Source organism: Ictalurus punctatus, chromosome 21 (genome assembly GCF_001660625.3).
Source record: "Ictalurus punctatus breed USDA103 chromosome 21, Coco_2.0, whole genome shotgun sequence".
Lineage (NCBI taxonomy): Eukaryota > Metazoa > Chordata > Actinopteri > Siluriformes > Ictaluridae > Ictalurus > Ictalurus punctatus.
This window is the reverse complement of record NC_030436.2, coordinates 9,436,421-9,454,120: the sequence shown is the minus strand read 5'-3', so window position 1 is coordinate 9,454,120 and position 17,700 is coordinate 9,436,421. Positions and strand designations below refer to the sequence as shown.

Genomic DNA, 17,700 nt, shown 5'->3' with positions numbered 1-17,700 from the left:
GTGATCAGTGATCGGATGATTCTTTGTGGGCGGGGCCTATTGAGGAAGCCATAGTGCGCGGTGCCTGAATCGAGTCGTACCGGCTTCTTAATCTGTGTCTCATTGCTCATATCAAACGCGTGCGCAAAGTCCAACAGTCCTTTCATACAGTCAGCTACAGTGTGAAACTTTATTATTTATTGGTTTATTTTTTCTTGTCGCAAGAGCGAATAATATCAGGCATTTCTAACTCAAAACGGAAAAAAAAACATATTATGGAGACGGAAATACACGTGCCTGTGGGCTCGCCGACAATCAGAAAATTCCCAATACACGTCGATGAGCATAACGTTAAAGATGGGGCGATAAAATTAATTAAAGAGCTGCGGCCAACATGGGACATTAACCTGGTCAAGACCAAGGTAGGTTGTGCGTTTTCATTTTAAAACCATGTCTTGTCATGTTCACTAGCTAGCTCTCCATTAACACCTTATCACTCCAAACTAACCTTACCTTTTTTTAACACCACTTTGTGACCATAAAAGCGAAAATATATCACCACTAAAAGGTGTGTGTATATATACATACGTGTGTGTGTGTTTGTTTTCTTACGCGCGTGACTAAGCTAGCGCTCGAGCTTATGAATGATACCTGCGTTAGCCCTAGCATAGCAACCGAAGCTTAGCCATGTCTCCTGTAACATTTGAATGAGGCTTTGTCGCAAAGCTTAAGTGCTTGATGTTAGTTATTTATCTAACTAGTTTTAAAACATTTTTTAATAATAATAATAAAAAAGCTCCAACACGTCAATGAGTTCATAATATAGTTAGCTAGCTGTCTTGTATTGAGCAGCTGGTAGTGACGGGATGGAGCTTTCACTCAGAAGTCTGTCTCCTCATGACTCTGACTAACTAAGTAACCATCTATCTTAATGAACCGCCCTGCTAATTAATTCAGAATTAACCTGTGAGTGGAATTGTCTTTATATACATTCAACTTCCAGGCTTTCTCATTTATTTACATTAACCTCTCAGGATTTGTTAATACTAGCTACTAACCTGTAGGTTTAACTTTGTCTTTATGTACAGTGCGATGACATTTTGTTTGCGTATCATATTTACACAGACATCTGGATGTCGATTTCGATCCCTTAATGAACACACAGGAGTCGAGGAGGAACCAGGCTCTAAAGGGAACTGGTCCTGTTCTCCATGACCCTGGATAGTAGGATTCTAAATAAATCCTTACTACAGGTGTAGAAGAGTAGAGACAAACAGTACAGAGGGTGTGGAGTATGAGCATTGTGAATGAGTCTTTATGATTACAGCAGGAGGTCTTCGGTACAAAGCAACGGGAGCGTTAAGAAGTACAAATGTTTTTTTTTTGCGTGTCCACATGAAGAAAATGAGGCAGAAGTGTACAGATGCGCACACATCGGCTACACCTGCCTTCGTTCATACTTTGGCTATGGCGTAGAGCACGTCGAACCAAGACATCAGGACGAATCCAGAGGCGTGCTGATCTGATACGGAATATCGGAATCACGACTGAAATGCAGGATTTGTATCGATTTGCTGCAATAAATGGAAATTGCTTCCCAAAAAAGCGCAAACCGATGATACGTTATTAATATTGGGCTGTGATTGACCATAATACACTTCTATAAGTATTGTACTAGGAGTATCATCAGGTGTTGGTGATTTTTATTTATTTATTTATTTTTAATACCTTTGCTCTTTCTCACCAACATAATCTTCTCGCCTTCTATCCGATAACTAATTAATTTTTATAATCACTCTTCTTTTCTTCATTACACACGTGAAGATGCTTTAACGTATGTTGGTGTCACACCTTTGAAGAGTACGTAACCTGTGAAAGTTTGCGGTTCAGCTGTAACACAGGATAATGCGATAAGTTTCTAGCGCTGAGGTCAGACAAAACATTGGACCCTGCCATGTCGCAGCTTCTGATTTTTCACCATTGTCTATTTCAGATGACTCATTATCCAAATCACCTTCTCCCTTTGCACCGTATCACCCGTATTATACTACTGCTCAGATGCAGGATGTGACCTGTTTTTACTTCCTGCTGTCATTTGTTTGCACTCTTAGTGTTACAATAAAGTCACGGCTGTGTTGAATACTAGAGTAACTTTCAGTGCCTACAGTACAGACTGTCCTATACTTGGTGTCTACATACAGCTGGACGCCGTTGTTTTACTGTCGAATTCTCGATTCTGATTGGTCAGAAGGTGTAGCGGCGACTTTGATAATAGTCCAGGCTGAAATTAAAATCACAGGTACAACTAACACAGCGATTCGATATATATATATGTAAGTTATTTTAACACATGTAATCGTTGATACGGTGCAGCTTTTAATGGAAGCAGTCTCCAGTGTCGACGCTGTGTAACAGTACGTTTTCCACCATGGGAAAGTCTTCAGGATAGATTTCTTTTACAGTTTACAATTTCTTGTTTCTCTGTAACAAGACAAGCTGCTTTTTTTTTTTTTTTTTTTTTTTTTTTTTTTTTACTTCAAGAGAGAGGGAGGGGGGGAAAACAGAGGCTGGTGGAGGAACGAAAGTTTATAGCTTTTGTAACGTAAGTGATAACAGGAGTCAAGTTGTTTGTGGACGTTCCGCAACTGTAATGGTAACTATAAACGGATAAATCTGTGATGTGTCATTCTTTTAATATGTTTATGATTGTAATTCTTGACACGTTGCTGGCGCTTAAGAGGAATAAAACTTCAGGATGTGCTGTCATTGGAGAATAATACGCTGTGCACTGGGCAACGTGTAAGAGCACACCCTTCCGACTGTTTTATTGCTTAAATAATATCAATGTCGTGATAAATTGTCACAGTACACATCTGAGATAATGAGTGTGTTATCAGTATTTTTTAAGAAAAGATATAAATTCTGCAAGCAGCTGAGTACATGTAAATATTTCCATGCTGAATCATTAAAATTGTAAAAATGTACAAAAATAATTTCATTTTGAAGTATCATGATATGAAATTTCTCGGTATATCGCCCCCTAACACTATCAGTTTCACTTTTATTATAATACATTCCTCCTTCATAACCTCCCTAGCTTTTACATTCCCTCAACATAACCTCCATAGCTTTATAAATGAAAGAAGGGCCGCATTGTTTCCCAGTGAGTTATTCACTGCGGGCTGCACGCTGCCATTCAGATGAGACCAGAGTTTGGCCCCGAGCCTCAAAGAACCATCATTCATTAGATTAGAACGATTACCAGCAGTCAGTGTCACCTTCATCACAGGATGATTAGGGGACGTGAGGTGACGTTGGTCACGTGACCTGCCGGAAAGACAAAGGAGAGGTACGAAGTGAAGTTTGTTGGGTTGATTACTACCTGAGCCACATGTCCAAAAAAATGTTATTTATCTTTTTTCCCCCCAAAATGTTCTCTTGAACTCCTTTGTTCATTTCCACTCGTTTTTTTTGTTGTCGTTTTGACGCTATTACCCCTTCACGACTCCTCTCACCGTGTTGAGTTAATTTGCATAAACGCGTTTCCGCTGAATTTTTTTCTCTTGCCTTAGAATCCGCCAAAACTAGTTACGTTTATCGGTTCATCAAGATGTGGGTTAACTTCCTGTTTCCTAAACAGAAGCAAAAACGAGTGCCTTATCAGGCTTAACATGAGCAAAAATGAGAGAACCAAGTGGTTTGTAACTGAGAAACAGCAGGTGTTACTCGCCTCATTGTTTCATCTCCCAGAATAGATTGGTCAGAAGAATGGGCCAACAGAATCGGGTATGAGCGCTGATCCGTGCCCAGGATCTCCACCATTGGTCCAACTCGATGTAAACCATGTCAGGAATGTCAGAAATGTTCTGGTGGGCAAAGAGTTGTGGGTTGTGTTGGTTGGTTTCACGGGACGCACTTCCCTGAAACGCAACGGGTTCATCCAGCGAGCTGAAGTAAAAGTTTCATCAATTCAAGTCAGATTCTATTTTTGTCTTTAGTTCCAGGATAAGTAGGTAAATTTCAGAACAAGTAAGTTAGTTCAATGAGAAGTAAGCAAGTTCCAGGACAATTATGTTAGTATAATGTAAGTGAGTACCAGGTTAGGTTTCAGGATAAGTAAGCTAGTATGAGGATACGTTTCAGGATATGTTAGTTGTAGGATAAGTAAGCAAGTTCCAGAACAAATAAGTGAGTATAATGATGGGTTCCAGGAGAAGTATGCAAGTTAGCTCCAGGAATAGTTCCAGGATAAGTAAGTTTGTATGAAGAAAAGTAACCTCCAGGATAGCTAAATAAGTTTATGGTTATTTAGCTATTTATCATTTAGTTATAAAAGAACAGTCATCTGTTACTTGCGATTGAATAATACCAACAACAATAATATTTATAATATTCTGTTTTTCCACACAGAATTGGACTCCTTTTGTACATCTGGTGTGGAAGGTTTTTTGTTCATTCATCATATATTTTTTTTATTCATATGATAAAATGTATAATTTTTAACCTTGTTAAAAGAACTATTCAGGGATATCTTGTTATTAATACCACTTGTCAGTTGAGCTGTTTTTCACGCAGATATTTTCAGCTTGTATAGTTTCTTCAAGACTACAATTTAGAAATGTGGAAATATAAACAATTTCCACCTCATGTCTGACCACGTGTCTCCTTATGCTAGCTTTTCACAGAAGGAACGACCAACAAGCTGGTGGGCTGCTACGTGGACGAGAGCCCGGAGGACGTGGTGCTGGTGAGGGTGTACGGCAACAAGACCGAGCTGATTGTGGACCGCGACAATGAGCTGAAGAGCTTCCAGGTTCTCCACGCCAACGGCTGTGCTCCTCGACTCTACTGCACCTTCAACAACGGCATCTGCTACGAGTTCATGCAAGGAGACGCTCTCGGCACGCAGGACGTCAGGGACCCCGTGCTGCTCAGGTGAGGTAGCAAGAGGACGCCCAACAGACTCTTTCTTATTAATTACTCAATGTAACGTCTAGCAAGAAAGAAAGAATCAACTATAGCAGACAAGTGGCAGGTTTATCTCCCAGGTGCCTGGTGTTTACCTCAGACATGTGATCTTCCAAGGGCTATTTTGAAAAAACAAGTCCATGGCAGGTCTTCTGTAGTTGTCTTGAGTTACAGACCTTTGGTGTAAATCGAGGTGCTTCAACAGTTCTACAGGACGGTGGGAAAATACAGTAATTACCGTAGATCTTTATAGAGGCTTCACACTTATAACGTCATGAAACATGATAACGTGTGAATTGGGAGTAATAATGGTCGTTCAGGCGTGTCCGTCCAGCTCGTCGTCCTTCACTCCACTTCCAAACCAGCTGTGTTCCTTCTATGATGTTGCACGTGAAGGAATGTCCTTCCTTTGTCTTCAGGATGTAGATAGACTACCCAGTCCTGACCTTGAGAAATTATACTCCACTGCTAGGATTATTAAGCGTCTGGTGGGGTTTTTTTTTTTTTTTTTTTTAATTTCCTGCACGTGACGTCGAGTCTTAATCTCATCTGTATGTGTCTCGTTAGACTCATTGCTACAGAAATGGCCCGCATCCACGCCATCCACGCACACAATGGCTGCATCCCCAAACCCAACCTGTGGATCAAGATGCGCAAGTACTTCTCCCTAGTGGCCACCGAGTTCACCGACCAAGCCTCCAACGCCAGGTAAGCCAAGCTCCGATACAGAAACGCCCAAAACAGAGCGAGCACCAGCAAGTCATTTCAGAATTGATGGATATGACGTCTGCTACGATCAGTGAATATGTATAAGACTACTATTGTGAAACCGTTATACTTGAGCCGTGTAGCACTGGGTCCTATCGTAGGCATGAAACCGTTACATGGGAATGCAAACACTGAAAGACACATAAATGCAACACCATTTTTTTTTGTGGCTGATCATGTCCCATCTCTTCCGAATAGGCAGAGGTTTCCTTCAACCCAAACAATATACTTTTGATTGGATCATTTATGTTCACTTATTTATTTCTTGTAAGGCAGTTTGAACTGAGATGACTGTCCCTTAATAGGCTGTGAGAATCTACAGGGGCTATCTGGGCTAGGGAATCTGGGCTAGAAAGGAAATCAGCCCCATTCTGTGGTGTTATGTTTTTGTTTTTTGTTTTTTAAATTATTTATATCTGCTGAGGATCTGCCCTCTTCTGCACACATGAACTTACTGATGCCCACAATTGGCTAGTGTCAATGTGATTAATGAGAGAGAGAGAGACATAACGCTGTGTCGAGTAGTGTGTGTATATATAGAGTATAACGCTGTCTCTCCCATCCAGACAGAACGGCCATTTTTGTTTCATTGGCTCTCGGTCACAGATGGCTGTGGCGTCTTCAGGATTTAATCTTGTGATCCTTAAAGTTTTTTTAAAAAAGAAATAATCCACTTTAAGCTATTTAACAGCAAAAAAAAAAAGATGACGTCAATGCCGGACATGATTTTTTGTGCATTTTTTTTTTTTTCCTGGATGAGCGGACGGCGCTCTTAAAGCGATTAATTCAGGTCACATGACAAGTCATTTCTTTGCGTTATCGTGAACGAGCTTCAGACGCACTGTGCACTTTGAATAAATGACCAGATGACAAAACACAACACAGCCCTAGTTTTACATGGTGTTAATGTAATTAACACTGCCACAAAAAAATAAAAGAATTCATTTCAGACACTTGTAGGTCTAATAACAGGCATATGTAGCCTGTATTTTTCTTTTACTGCTGCACTGAGTTTTTATATACAATATTTGAACATTTTTAATGCTTTTTTTTTTTCTTTCTTTTTCCTTCTCCCTCTTGTAACTTGTAAAAGTGACGGTGCATTTTATTTCTCTTTGCACCCTGCAGCAGATCTCCTCGAGCAGAATTATTGACGATACGAGCGTTATCAGTGTCACTGTGCACCTGTAAGTCCATTATGTAGGAACAGTCAGTCATCACCAGCTGGTGAATTACAGAGACGCAGGCTCTCGGAGCCCTGCAGATGTTTACATTCCTCCGTTTTTCAGGAACAGCGTGACGCATCGTGTAGACACGGCAGTGGTGGTTATCAGCCGTTAGACCGTCTGCGAGGTCATTGAGAGCAGGGCAGCAATCGAAAGTTTTTACTGAATCCGTATTATCGGCTCCATTTCTGCAAAATCTCTCTCGGTACAGTTTGATATTATTATTATTATTATTATTATTATCATAACGTCTGCACGAATTAATGATTTAAAATTTTAAAAGGAGAAAAATAATACGTTCTGATAACTATTCAATTTTAATCAATAACGAATCTTCTAATGACGGCAACAACAGCAAAACAACGTGTAATAGTGACATATTTGACAGATTTTAGGATTCAGTACAAAGGATTTTAGAATTTTTTTTCTTTCAGGTCAACAATACTAGCTGTGATGAAAATGTGTCAGATAAAAACGTATTGTGAGGTATAAATTTTTCACAATATTGACGATCATATCATCGTATTGCGTATCGAGCATAATGATGAGCAGCAATGAAAATAAACAATAGTACATGCTGTGAGGTCATGCGTAATTTAACAAATAAATTTAATAATAATAATTATATCATTTTGCACTTTTCAACATTCAGTTAGCAATTTTAACACAAAATTAGCTAGTTAACGGTTGCTTATAAAATTGTTTAAAAACAAATAAATAAATAAATCACAATACTAGTTATATTTCCAAAAAGTCGGTTGTGATTTCATTCATCATGTTATCCAGATCTCATCTCATATATATATATATAATATATAAAATCTCTCTCTCTCTCTCTCTCTCTCTCTCTCTCTCTCTATTATATATAAATATATATAATCTCTCTCTCTCTCTCTCTCTCTCTCTCTCTATTATATATAAATATATATAATCTCTCTCTCTCTCTCTCTCTCTCGATCACCTGGCCGTAGGCTCTACGTATTACACCGTGTGAGTGATATCACGGACTTGATTAGTCATCACAGCTGTTTCCTTCAGACTCACTACCTGTGTTGATGAAGCAGGTCTCAGATTAGGGTCAAGGGGTGACTTGCTCCAATCCAATAGAGAGAGAGGGAGGGTCAGTCGTGGTTGCTGTGTGTGTGTCTCTGTGTCTTTGTGTGTTTGCAGACGACTTCAGCTCCAGAATTAGTCTCCTAAATCCATTACTCAAGGAGAGTTCTCCATGGCAATGGGTCTCTGATCGGTTTCAGCGCACCGCTTCATTAAGTGCGGAGCAGCTGATAAAGCGATGGTATACATAAACAATAAATAATAAGGTTTATCTGAGCTAGGTCACACAACATGTTTGTAATACTGTACATGCCTGCAGTTGGTTTTTTCGGGGGGGGGGGTTTTGGTCACTAATAGGAAGAGAGTCATACTAGCATTATGTTGTACTAGATGTATTAGAGTATCATACAGCATAACATACATTTGTTTCTGTTTTTTTTTTTTTCTCTTGTATTTTAGGAGAAAAAAAAAACATTTCAGAGCTTATGAGTCTAGGAGCACATTCTGAACATGGACCAACAGCCTTTTGATGTGTATTCATGAGGGGGGAAAACATATCATTTTAATGTTTAACAATCATAATAAAGCTGATCCTCCATGCCACATTGGCTATTGGTTACATCGGTTATCAAGCAGCATCGATCATAAGCTGGTTCTCTTTTCAAGCATCTCAAGAGCTCTGAAGTGTGTGTATGTTGAAGAGCATTGCGGGATGCCTGGAGAAATTCCCAAAAAATAAATCAATAAAATTATGGGTTGAACCATTTACGTTTCTCTTCCCCAGAATCCGAGAGGAAGTTCCCAGTAAGGAAGTTCTGGAAGAGGAAATGTCGTGGATGAAGGAACACCTGTCTCAGCTCGGCTCGCCCGTGGTGCTCTGCCACAACGACCTGCTCTGCAAAAATATCGTCCACAATGTGAAGGAAGGTGTGTGGATGTGAAGTCCACGCTTTGCAATTTTTTTCTTTTTTTTTTTTTTGGCCTTATTGAGTTTAAAAAATAAAATTAAAAAAGGACTGTTTATAGCTGTTGTAACATAAGTGATGACAGAAACTAACTTATTTCATGGAACTGTTGAATTATTGGCAAATTGCAATAATCTGAGAGGAATAACACACTTTTGGACATGCTGTTATCTAAAAATAATCAACTTTGACGTAGCGGGCCTAATCGCGCCAGCCAGTCGTTTATTATTTTCTTATAACAGCACGCAATTAATCACGAAAAGCTGACTAAAACGGTGTCGTAACATCTCGACATCATTCCACACCATCATTCAAAATGTCAGCATCTATGAATATGCACAAGTATGCAAATTAGACATCTTTAGCTGTCTTGAACAGTGTGATACCACTAACTAACAAAGTAATTTAACTCGCAATCCTGTGTATGAATTTCAAAGCTTGTTGAAACACACCATAACAATCCTAACCGCTTTATTCGTTATAGTTGGCTAGCGAGCGTAGCATGCATTTTTTGTGACTGAAAGTTTCCTCCAGGATATCCACACCCTCGAATCCCCCGAAAGCACGTTTATTCGAGGTTATTGAGTAAAATGATCAGAGTGTGGCTCTGTTAATTTTTCCAGCTGTTTTGCTTTTACAGGTTACGTTCGCTTCATAGACTACGAGTACTCAAGTTACAACTACCAGGCGTTTGACATTGGGAACCATTTCAACGAGTTTGCAGGTGAGTGAGTCACACAGAATGATGAATACTGTAGCCCGGAGCATTAATGCTTTGATGTCATGTGCTGTGTGTGTGTGTGTGTGTGTGTGTGTGTGTGTGTGTGTGTGTGTGTGTGTGAGACAGGCATGAGTGAACTGGACTACGGTCTGTACCCGAGTCGGGAGCTGCAGCTGGATTGGCTGCACACCTACCTGAAGGCCTACAAACTCTTCACCAAGAAGGGAGAGGAAGTGAGCCAGCTTGAGCTTGAGACACTCTATGTTCAGGTCAACAAGTTTTCACTGGTGAGGAAATGAATGAGAGTGTGAAGGTGGAAAAAGAGAAACTTTCTCATCACTGAGATAGTATAACACAAACCATTAATGGCTTGAGAATTGTTATGAGCTGCGTATTGAGCGGTAGAAAGGCAAAATGTGGGAAACAAAACCCCATCATGGCAAAGGGGGGGCGGGGGATGGGGGGATAATGATGAAGTGGAACTACTGCTAAAGGTTCGCCCGGGTCTTATCCAAAATGTAACTGACGATTTGGATCGATGAATCGATTTAAAGGGCAACGACTGAAACGAATCAAGGCAACAATCATAAATAGATTGTTGCTGATTTTAAGTTATTTATAAAATATTATTATTGAAAACGGACAGACAACCGGTGTGGGGAGCAAAATAATATACTACTGGTCGAAAGTTTGTGGACACTTGACTGAAATCTTTCTCATGATCTTAAAAACCTTTTGATTTGAAGGTGTATGATTTAAATGTTTAAAAATGGAGCGAAATATTCCTTTAATACTGTTTAAAAAGCGTCTCAGGGAAATTCCTCAAGAAATCAGTTAAGAAAATGCCAAAAATACATTTCTGGAAATTCTGGGCGAAAAGGATGTTTACTTTGAAGATACTAAAATACTAAATTATTTTGATTTATTTTGGATTTTTTTATCACAACTTAATTCCCATAGTTCCATTTGTGTTATTCCAGAGTTTTGATTACTTTATTATTATTATTCTAAAATGTGGGGGGAATAAATAGAAATAAAGAATGAGTGTGTCTAAATTTTTGATTGGTAGTGTACGTGATGTGTAAATAGTTCATTTGTTCATTTGCTAATAACTCTGAATGGAAATTGTACCATCGTATCATGTGGAAGCCTGAGGTTTTCACCCTTACTAATAACAAAATAAATTGAAATGAAATTGCAAACATGTTCTTAAATAAGAATTTACAGAACAGGTTCTTCATTTTCAGTCACCCAAAAACAATGTATTTTTGAAAATATCTGTACAGGCATGGACGAAGCCTGAGAGAGTGACGTTTATCATGATGAACCTTTTGTTCCTCTCTTCTGACAGGCATCACATTTCTTCTGGGGCTTCTGGGCCCTCATCCAGGCCAAGTACTCCACCATTGACTTTGACTTCCTTGGGTAAGCAGCTCTCCCAAGGCACTCTCATCTCATTGGCTTTTATTTGACTAAGAAAGTTTAGTTTAAAAAAACAAACAAACAATTATATTCAATTCCAGTTATAATGTTGATTATAATTAGAACGTGATTAAATATGCTGGGTTTTTTTTTTCTTTCTTGCCCTGGCAAGCAGATAATATTATGCACTCCCTGACACCCCTTAAACCTGAAATAGTAGAAATGCTCATTTTCCTGTCTTAAGCTGTCAGTTCTAGAAGATTACATCATTTATATTGTTGTTGGGGTTTTTTTTGTTTTTTTTTAAAAATGGTAAATCACAAGCAAGGCAATAATCAACATCGCACAAAAAAGCAAATTTGATCTATAGAACACATTCAAAACTATGGCCGTGCTCAGGTTTATTATTAACCCTGGCATAATTAATACTCGGACAAAATGTTTCAAAACAAACTCGACCGAATTTTGGATACGTTTTGAAGTGCAGTTATAAGCAGAATTATGGTTGAATCATGAAAGTGATATTTCTTTCAAGAACAAGTTGAGTCAGATACTCGACAAATATTTAAAGCATGTAAAACGATGCTTGTCGCAGCTAGTGTATGTATCGGGTAATGTTTTTCTGTTTTAAAAATACATTGCCCATCTGTGTGGGGTGGAATGTGAATGAAAGCCTCACTAGGGGACGTAGCGGTTTTCTCGTCTGCTCGCCTGAATAAAAAGTACCAAACGCCATTGGTACAGTTACTAAAGGACGCCGGTATCTGTTTGCAGCGGAAACACAGAAACATGAGTCAACAGAAAGCACCGGCAGGCTCTGGCACATCACTACCCCCATCAACCTGTGGCAGGATTTCTGTTTCTACTGGATCTTATGACTTCCAGTCTTAAACACGCACTGCACGCACAACAAAACAAATGGGTTCGATGAAGACCTGAAGTCCAGTGTGTCCTTGTGTGATTATAATAACAATCTGACAGTCGAGGTGAACAGAATTAGACACGATTTGAGGCGTACAGCACCGTAACAAGCTTTATTCCATGTTTCGAGAACTTTTGTTATATTGTGGGCGTGGCTAAATGTTAATCTGTGCCAAGAATGTACTTGGTTATTTTTACTTGGCTATTTGGCCTTTGAAAGATTTTGCACTCAACTTCAATCCCTTCAGGGATGAATAAAGGTACATCTTATCTTATCTTCTAGTGTAATTAAAGCTAACTTAACCTTCAGAACTTATAATTGCTGAGGAATTTTGGTGTATGTGTTTCAGTTAGTCGTGTCATTAGGAGTCCTTTAATAATTTTGTAAAATGAGTACCCCTGATCTTTTTTTCCACCCCTCCCCCCTCCAGATACGCCGTCCTACGCTTCAACCAGTACTTCAAGACCAAGCCGGATGTCATGGCCCTGAAGATCCCGAAGTGAGAGGAGACAACAAGCTAAGCTGCTGCTTTGCCCTTGGGAATGGAGAAGCCTTTTTTGGAAAGGGGAGGGTTCTGGGGTACAGCACGGGTGGGTATGAGGGCAGGTCGAGTTCCTGGTTCCCTCCACTCAAACACAACTCGGTCCACATGTGTGTATTTACTTCCACATTTCATCACATCATAAAGCGTGTTTTTTTTTTGTTGTTTTTTTTTTGTTTTTTGTTTTTTGGTGCACTTTATTTATTTCTGACTCACTTTTATATAAATATTATTGCATGCATTCACCCAAACTTATTTTGCAGTGGAGTTTTACAGTGTGTATCTGCAGTTATATAACTAATGCCTTTGCTTTCTTTCTTTCTTTTTTATTTCTTTTATATATATATATATATATATATATAAGAGCAAGCAAGAGAGAGAGAAAAGTTTCTGCTGTCCAAAAAAATTGTAATCAGAAATTAGTTTTCAGACCTGAAGCAGCATATGTGGTAGTCTGGAATCCTATGCTTGGTTAAGCATGAGTTTTTTGACTTTTCTTTTTTTTTCTTCTTTTTTTTTTGCACTCCAGACATTCCTGAGAGGTTAAGGCCACCGGGGCCAATCGTCCTCCTCTTTCTGGGGACCAGGGTTTTTTTTTCTCTGCCTTTTAAGCTTTTATGGTAACGAGTAACTCTGTTGAATTTTCCACTCAGCGCAGGTGATGGAAAAATCTCAGCCCCGGCCTCCGCCTCCTCCATTTGCCCTCGCATTACCTGCCGAGGGACATACCGGGCAACCAAAGTCCCAGAAGCTTGACTGGGAATTTTTTTTCTAATGACTAAAAAAAAAAAAAATCGTCAATCTGTTCAACCAATTCCTGAAAGAAAAAAGGTGCTGGAGGTTATTTAAGCTCGTTGCATAATTTGATCCAGCAGATGTTAAGGCTTTGTGTGGCTCGAGTTCCTCACACATTAGATCTTGAAGCAATAGATTCAGGTATAACCTTTACACTAATGAAGTGCATATTATTAATGATCACAGCAGACAGGTGACAAACGAAAGGGGAAAAAAAACCTGGGCCACAAGGTTAGGATTATATATTTTGCTGCCAATCTTTTGGTTCCACTCGTCCCGTTCGAGTGAAGTGTCACTGCAGAGTTATCACGAGTGATCGTCTATGTTTCAATCCTGAATAGAGGCGTGGTCTCTTCCAACTTGACTCCGCCCCCACTCACAGAGCACGACAGCTCAATAAATCTATCAGTGAGGACAAAACTGATATAACTCGTATGCTATGGCCTTCACACTTATCAAATCTCAACAAAATCGGACACTTACAGTATGAGGGGAGAAGTTAGACAGCGCTCTCCAGCACCATCATCATCAAAAAACCACTTCAGAGAATGTCTTCTGGTGTTCATCGCTTCAATCCAGTTCCAAAGAGGTGTAAAATAGTTTTCAAGGTGTACTCATGTTGTACTGGTGGCTCGTGGTGGCCCAAAGCACCTTACTAAGCCACGTCCTTTAGCTTGTCCTCTGTTTGGAACAAAAGCTTTACTGTTAATAGAGATATGCCCGTATTTCTTATAAAGTTGTTGTTTTGAGTTGTCTAGTTTTTTTTTTAAACATATCTTGTTATTCTGGCTTAATATTTAACATTTCACAATCTAACAATAAAAATTAATTTATTGTGTATTAGCTTACGGTTATTATTTTGTAAACTGTTTCCCTGATAGTCAGTAAGCCAGGCGCTGCTTTAGTGGAAATTCAGTTCACACATTTGTTATGGCTAGTGATTATTAATTCATTAAAATGCGTTCAGGTACGAACGAGTCAAATTCGAACGAACAAAACGAGCGCTGTGATATGATCGTTCTGTCCATTTTAAGTGTTATGAGAATAAAAATAATACGACACAGACAGAATTGCAACATTATATTGAAATAATACAATACCAAGTCAAAATAACGACATCTCCTCTCATGAAGTAATGAGATCTTAAGTTGGAATGAGGACGTATCTTAGAGTAATGAGTTTTAAAAAAATGAGATTACATCAAAATAATGACGTACCTTGAAGTAGAGTTGTCAAAAGAACGAGCTCTTAAGATCTTCAAGCTGTGTTATTTTGACGTACATCACGTAGAGATAACATCTTGAAATCTTGCATTAAATCAAAATAATCATATCTTGAAATAACGAGTTAAGTTGAAATAATGACATCTCATTATTTGCCTTTAATAACTCATTTCAAGATATTGTGCCATTATTTCAACGTAATTTATTTTCAAGCTAGGTTGTGATTTCAACTTATTAATCGTTATTTCGACTTGGAAAATATGAATTCACAATAATGAGACATTACGTCAAAATAAGGCCATAGCTTGACTTTTAATTATGTTGAAAGTAAGATCTTAAAATAACGACTTAAGTTGTCGTAACGACAAATATTTCAATTTAATAGCCAATATCTAGATACATTTTGTTTGAACTTTATTACAGATCGTCATTATTTCAATTTAAGATCTTATTTCAACGTAAAATTTTTAAAATTATTTTAACTTAAAATATTATTTAGATGTAATAACTTTTATATTTTAAGATATTAAGTCATGTTAATGATGGGGTATTGCTCTAATTTAACCTCATGTCATTTGTTTGACCTTTGCATCTCTTGCTTTGCTTTTGACATTTTCTCCAACTAGAATCTCTTCCTCACCAAAGTGCGAATCCTGATCCTATTCTCAAACCAGGTGGCATTTTCACACCAAAGTAAAAATAGATTGATTTCCGAGGTCGATGAGCTAGATGTAGCCGTGCGTTATCCTGCGTCCCCGCCGCTCAGGTGCAGGTGCATTAATGGTTGACGACGCTGGTTAATAATGAATCAGGCGAACCTGCGGGCAATAACTGGAGCCAAGAGGCACTTCAGAAACACCATGAATAATTTTGTAGCCACTGTGTCACTAATGATCCTAAATGATCTGATGTCACCATGCTGAGTTTGTCCTGGCTTTGACTTCTCCTTTCTTCTCTTTCGTCTATTATTTATTCCAATTTTAAGTGTTTTTATGAAAACTTCCTAGGATTTCTTAGGGGTTTTTTTTTTTTTTTGTTTTGTTTTGTTTTTTTGGAGACATGGTTATGAGTGCTGCTGCTTGTGAGTCTGCAAATTTCTTTCTTTTTTTTCTGCACTCTCAGAAGTAAAGGTACTGAACTGACTTTGATCATTGTCACTGAAGTACCATTTAGTGCGTGTCTTTTACAATTAATCCGCTTTTAGCGTAAATGTACAACGTCCGATTTTATACCTTCCGGTATTTTTAAAGGTGAAAAGAGAGATAATATAGATACAAACGAACGATGTACCCTTAACGGTACCACACCAGACCAGCGTAAAAGTACCATACCTTTTGCTGCCTTTTTATTTGAGAGCGTGGCTGCTGTAATGAAATGCACTAATGTTCTCTGTAGGTGTATATATGTGAATGTTGCTCATTAAGGTGGTCCCAGAAAGAAAATAATCTAGCACAAAAAAAACCCCTAGCACAAAAAAACCCCCAAACACAAACGGATGCTAACGGTCATTCTGGAATAAAGGTACCAAAAAGGTACTTTTCTTTGGCGCAAGCATTGCACTATCAAGGACATCTTTTGCATGTTCGTTTAAGACATGTAACCGGACCTTAAGGAGCATTTGTGAGCCTTTTTAAAGCTTTAAAAGCGAATCAAAGGTCCACACACTAAATGGTACCAGCCTGGCGACAAGGAGAGTTACCATTTGGTACTGAGATTTCTGAGAGGGATGAAAAAAAGCCAGTACTTAAATTTTGGTCTTTTTAGGCACATCTGAAAAGCTCGGAGTTATAAATATATAATATACATTTATACACACACACACACAGTAAAAATGTACAAACCAACTTGAAAGTGAAGGGCCATGTTTTTTAAAATATGCATATGAAGTAGCACTAGTGTTAAAAATCTTTAATGTAACTCATTGCATCAGTCAGTGTTTAGATTTATTTAAATATTTTATTATTGTTTTTTTTTTTTTTTTTTTTTCTTTTCATTTTTCCATTACAGCTATTTTCTCAGCTTGCAGTTCTTTTGTGATAGATTGTTTTTTGGGTGTTTTTTTTTGTTTGTTTGTTTGTTTTTGTTCTGTGAATATACTGAACTGACTTGAACCAGTGTACAGTTAACAGTGTGTTTTCTCTTAATCTCGACATTACCATTTTGTACCTGGAATTGGACTGGACCAGTTCCTAGTGTTTCTCATGGTCACTATGAAACAGGAGTTGTATGGAGGTGTATAGACTCATCACCACCAGAGAGCGCTGTAGGTTTGCGGTGAAGAGCACATGTGACCTTGAAGTGAATGTAAATACTGTGAAATATTGTGAAAAAGACGATACTGTACTGTACAATGACCCTTTCGACCTCGGCTCAAGCGCCGAAGAGAGTAATTTAACATTTTTGTTCTTAAAGAATTCCATTAAAAGAAAAAAAATGTCTGAATTAAAACTGTCATTTAATCATTTCACCGAGAATTGTGTGCGGAGTTCGTGTTAATAAATACCAGTAAGCTGAAGTACAGTGATGTTATTAGAAGAATATCTGTATCAGCATGTAGCATTCAACCAAAGATGTCAGATAAGTCATATATTTGGGGATTTATTCTTATATTATGAAACCACAGAATGATTTAAACTGCTATTTTATTTAAATAAAAATACCACCACAAAGTTAATAAATATTTATTTATTATTATTATTCAATTTTTTTTTAACTTACATTTTTAAAAGTAGTTTTCAATTATTAAAAGTAAATGATTACATTCTCATTTTGAATAATGGTTTAATTTAGTTGAATTTAATTATTAAATGTAGTAATTGAGTAAGCATTTAATGCTTTGGTTTGCCCATTTTAAGGCAAGTTCAACAAGCTCCTCCAGATTCGTTTGTTGTTCAGGGGGACGCTTTTATTTTTAATGGTCGGTCTTGCAAAACTCTAAATGTTCTACATGCTCAACAAGAGCTCTGAAGGTGTGCAGTGGTATCTGGCACCAAGACGTTAGCAGCAGAACCTTTAAGTCTTGTAAGCTATGAGATGGGCCCTAAACACCTTGAGCTCTTAGTCATGTTCCTCAAACTGTTCCTGAACAATTTTTTTGCAGCATATCATCCTGCTGAA

At 38.2% G+C, this 17,700-nt stretch overlaps 1 protein-coding gene across 1 annotated transcript; it reads left to right on the top strand.

Moving 5' to 3' along the window:
• The first annotated feature begins 35 nt into the window (after positions 1 to 35).
• Positions 36 to 17,047, top strand: etnk2 (ethanolamine kinase 2). The gene is made up of 8 exons (XM_017450441.3): positions 36 to 401; positions 4,655 to 4,914; positions 5,515 to 5,655; positions 8,779 to 8,921; positions 9,600 to 9,683; positions 9,807 to 9,967; positions 11,032 to 11,105; positions 12,455 to 17,047. The coding sequence occupies exons 1-8, from the start codon at positions 255 to 257 to the stop codon at positions 12,525 to 12,527; spliced, it is 1,083 nt and encodes a 360-aa protein (XP_017305930.1). The 5' UTR covers positions 36 to 254; the 3' UTR covers positions 12,528 to 17,047.
• Positions 17,048 to 17,700: the final 653 nt, after the last annotated feature.

What these genes read in the sequence shown, in the direction of transcription:
- etnk2 (XM_017450441.3), top strand. Translation starts at nt 255, where the DNA reads ATGGAGACGGAAATACACGTGCCTGTGGGCTCGCCGACAATCAGAAAA. An exon ending in TTAACCTGGTCAAGACCAAG is followed by an intron (nt 402 to 4,654) that starts GTAGGTTGTGCG and finishes TCCTTATGCTAG; the next exon opens with CTTTTCACAGAAGGAACGAC. An exon ending in AGGGACCCCGTGCTGCTCAG is followed by an intron (nt 4,915 to 5,514) that starts GTGAGGTAGCAA and finishes GTGTCTCGTTAG; the next exon opens with ACTCATTGCTACAGAAATGG.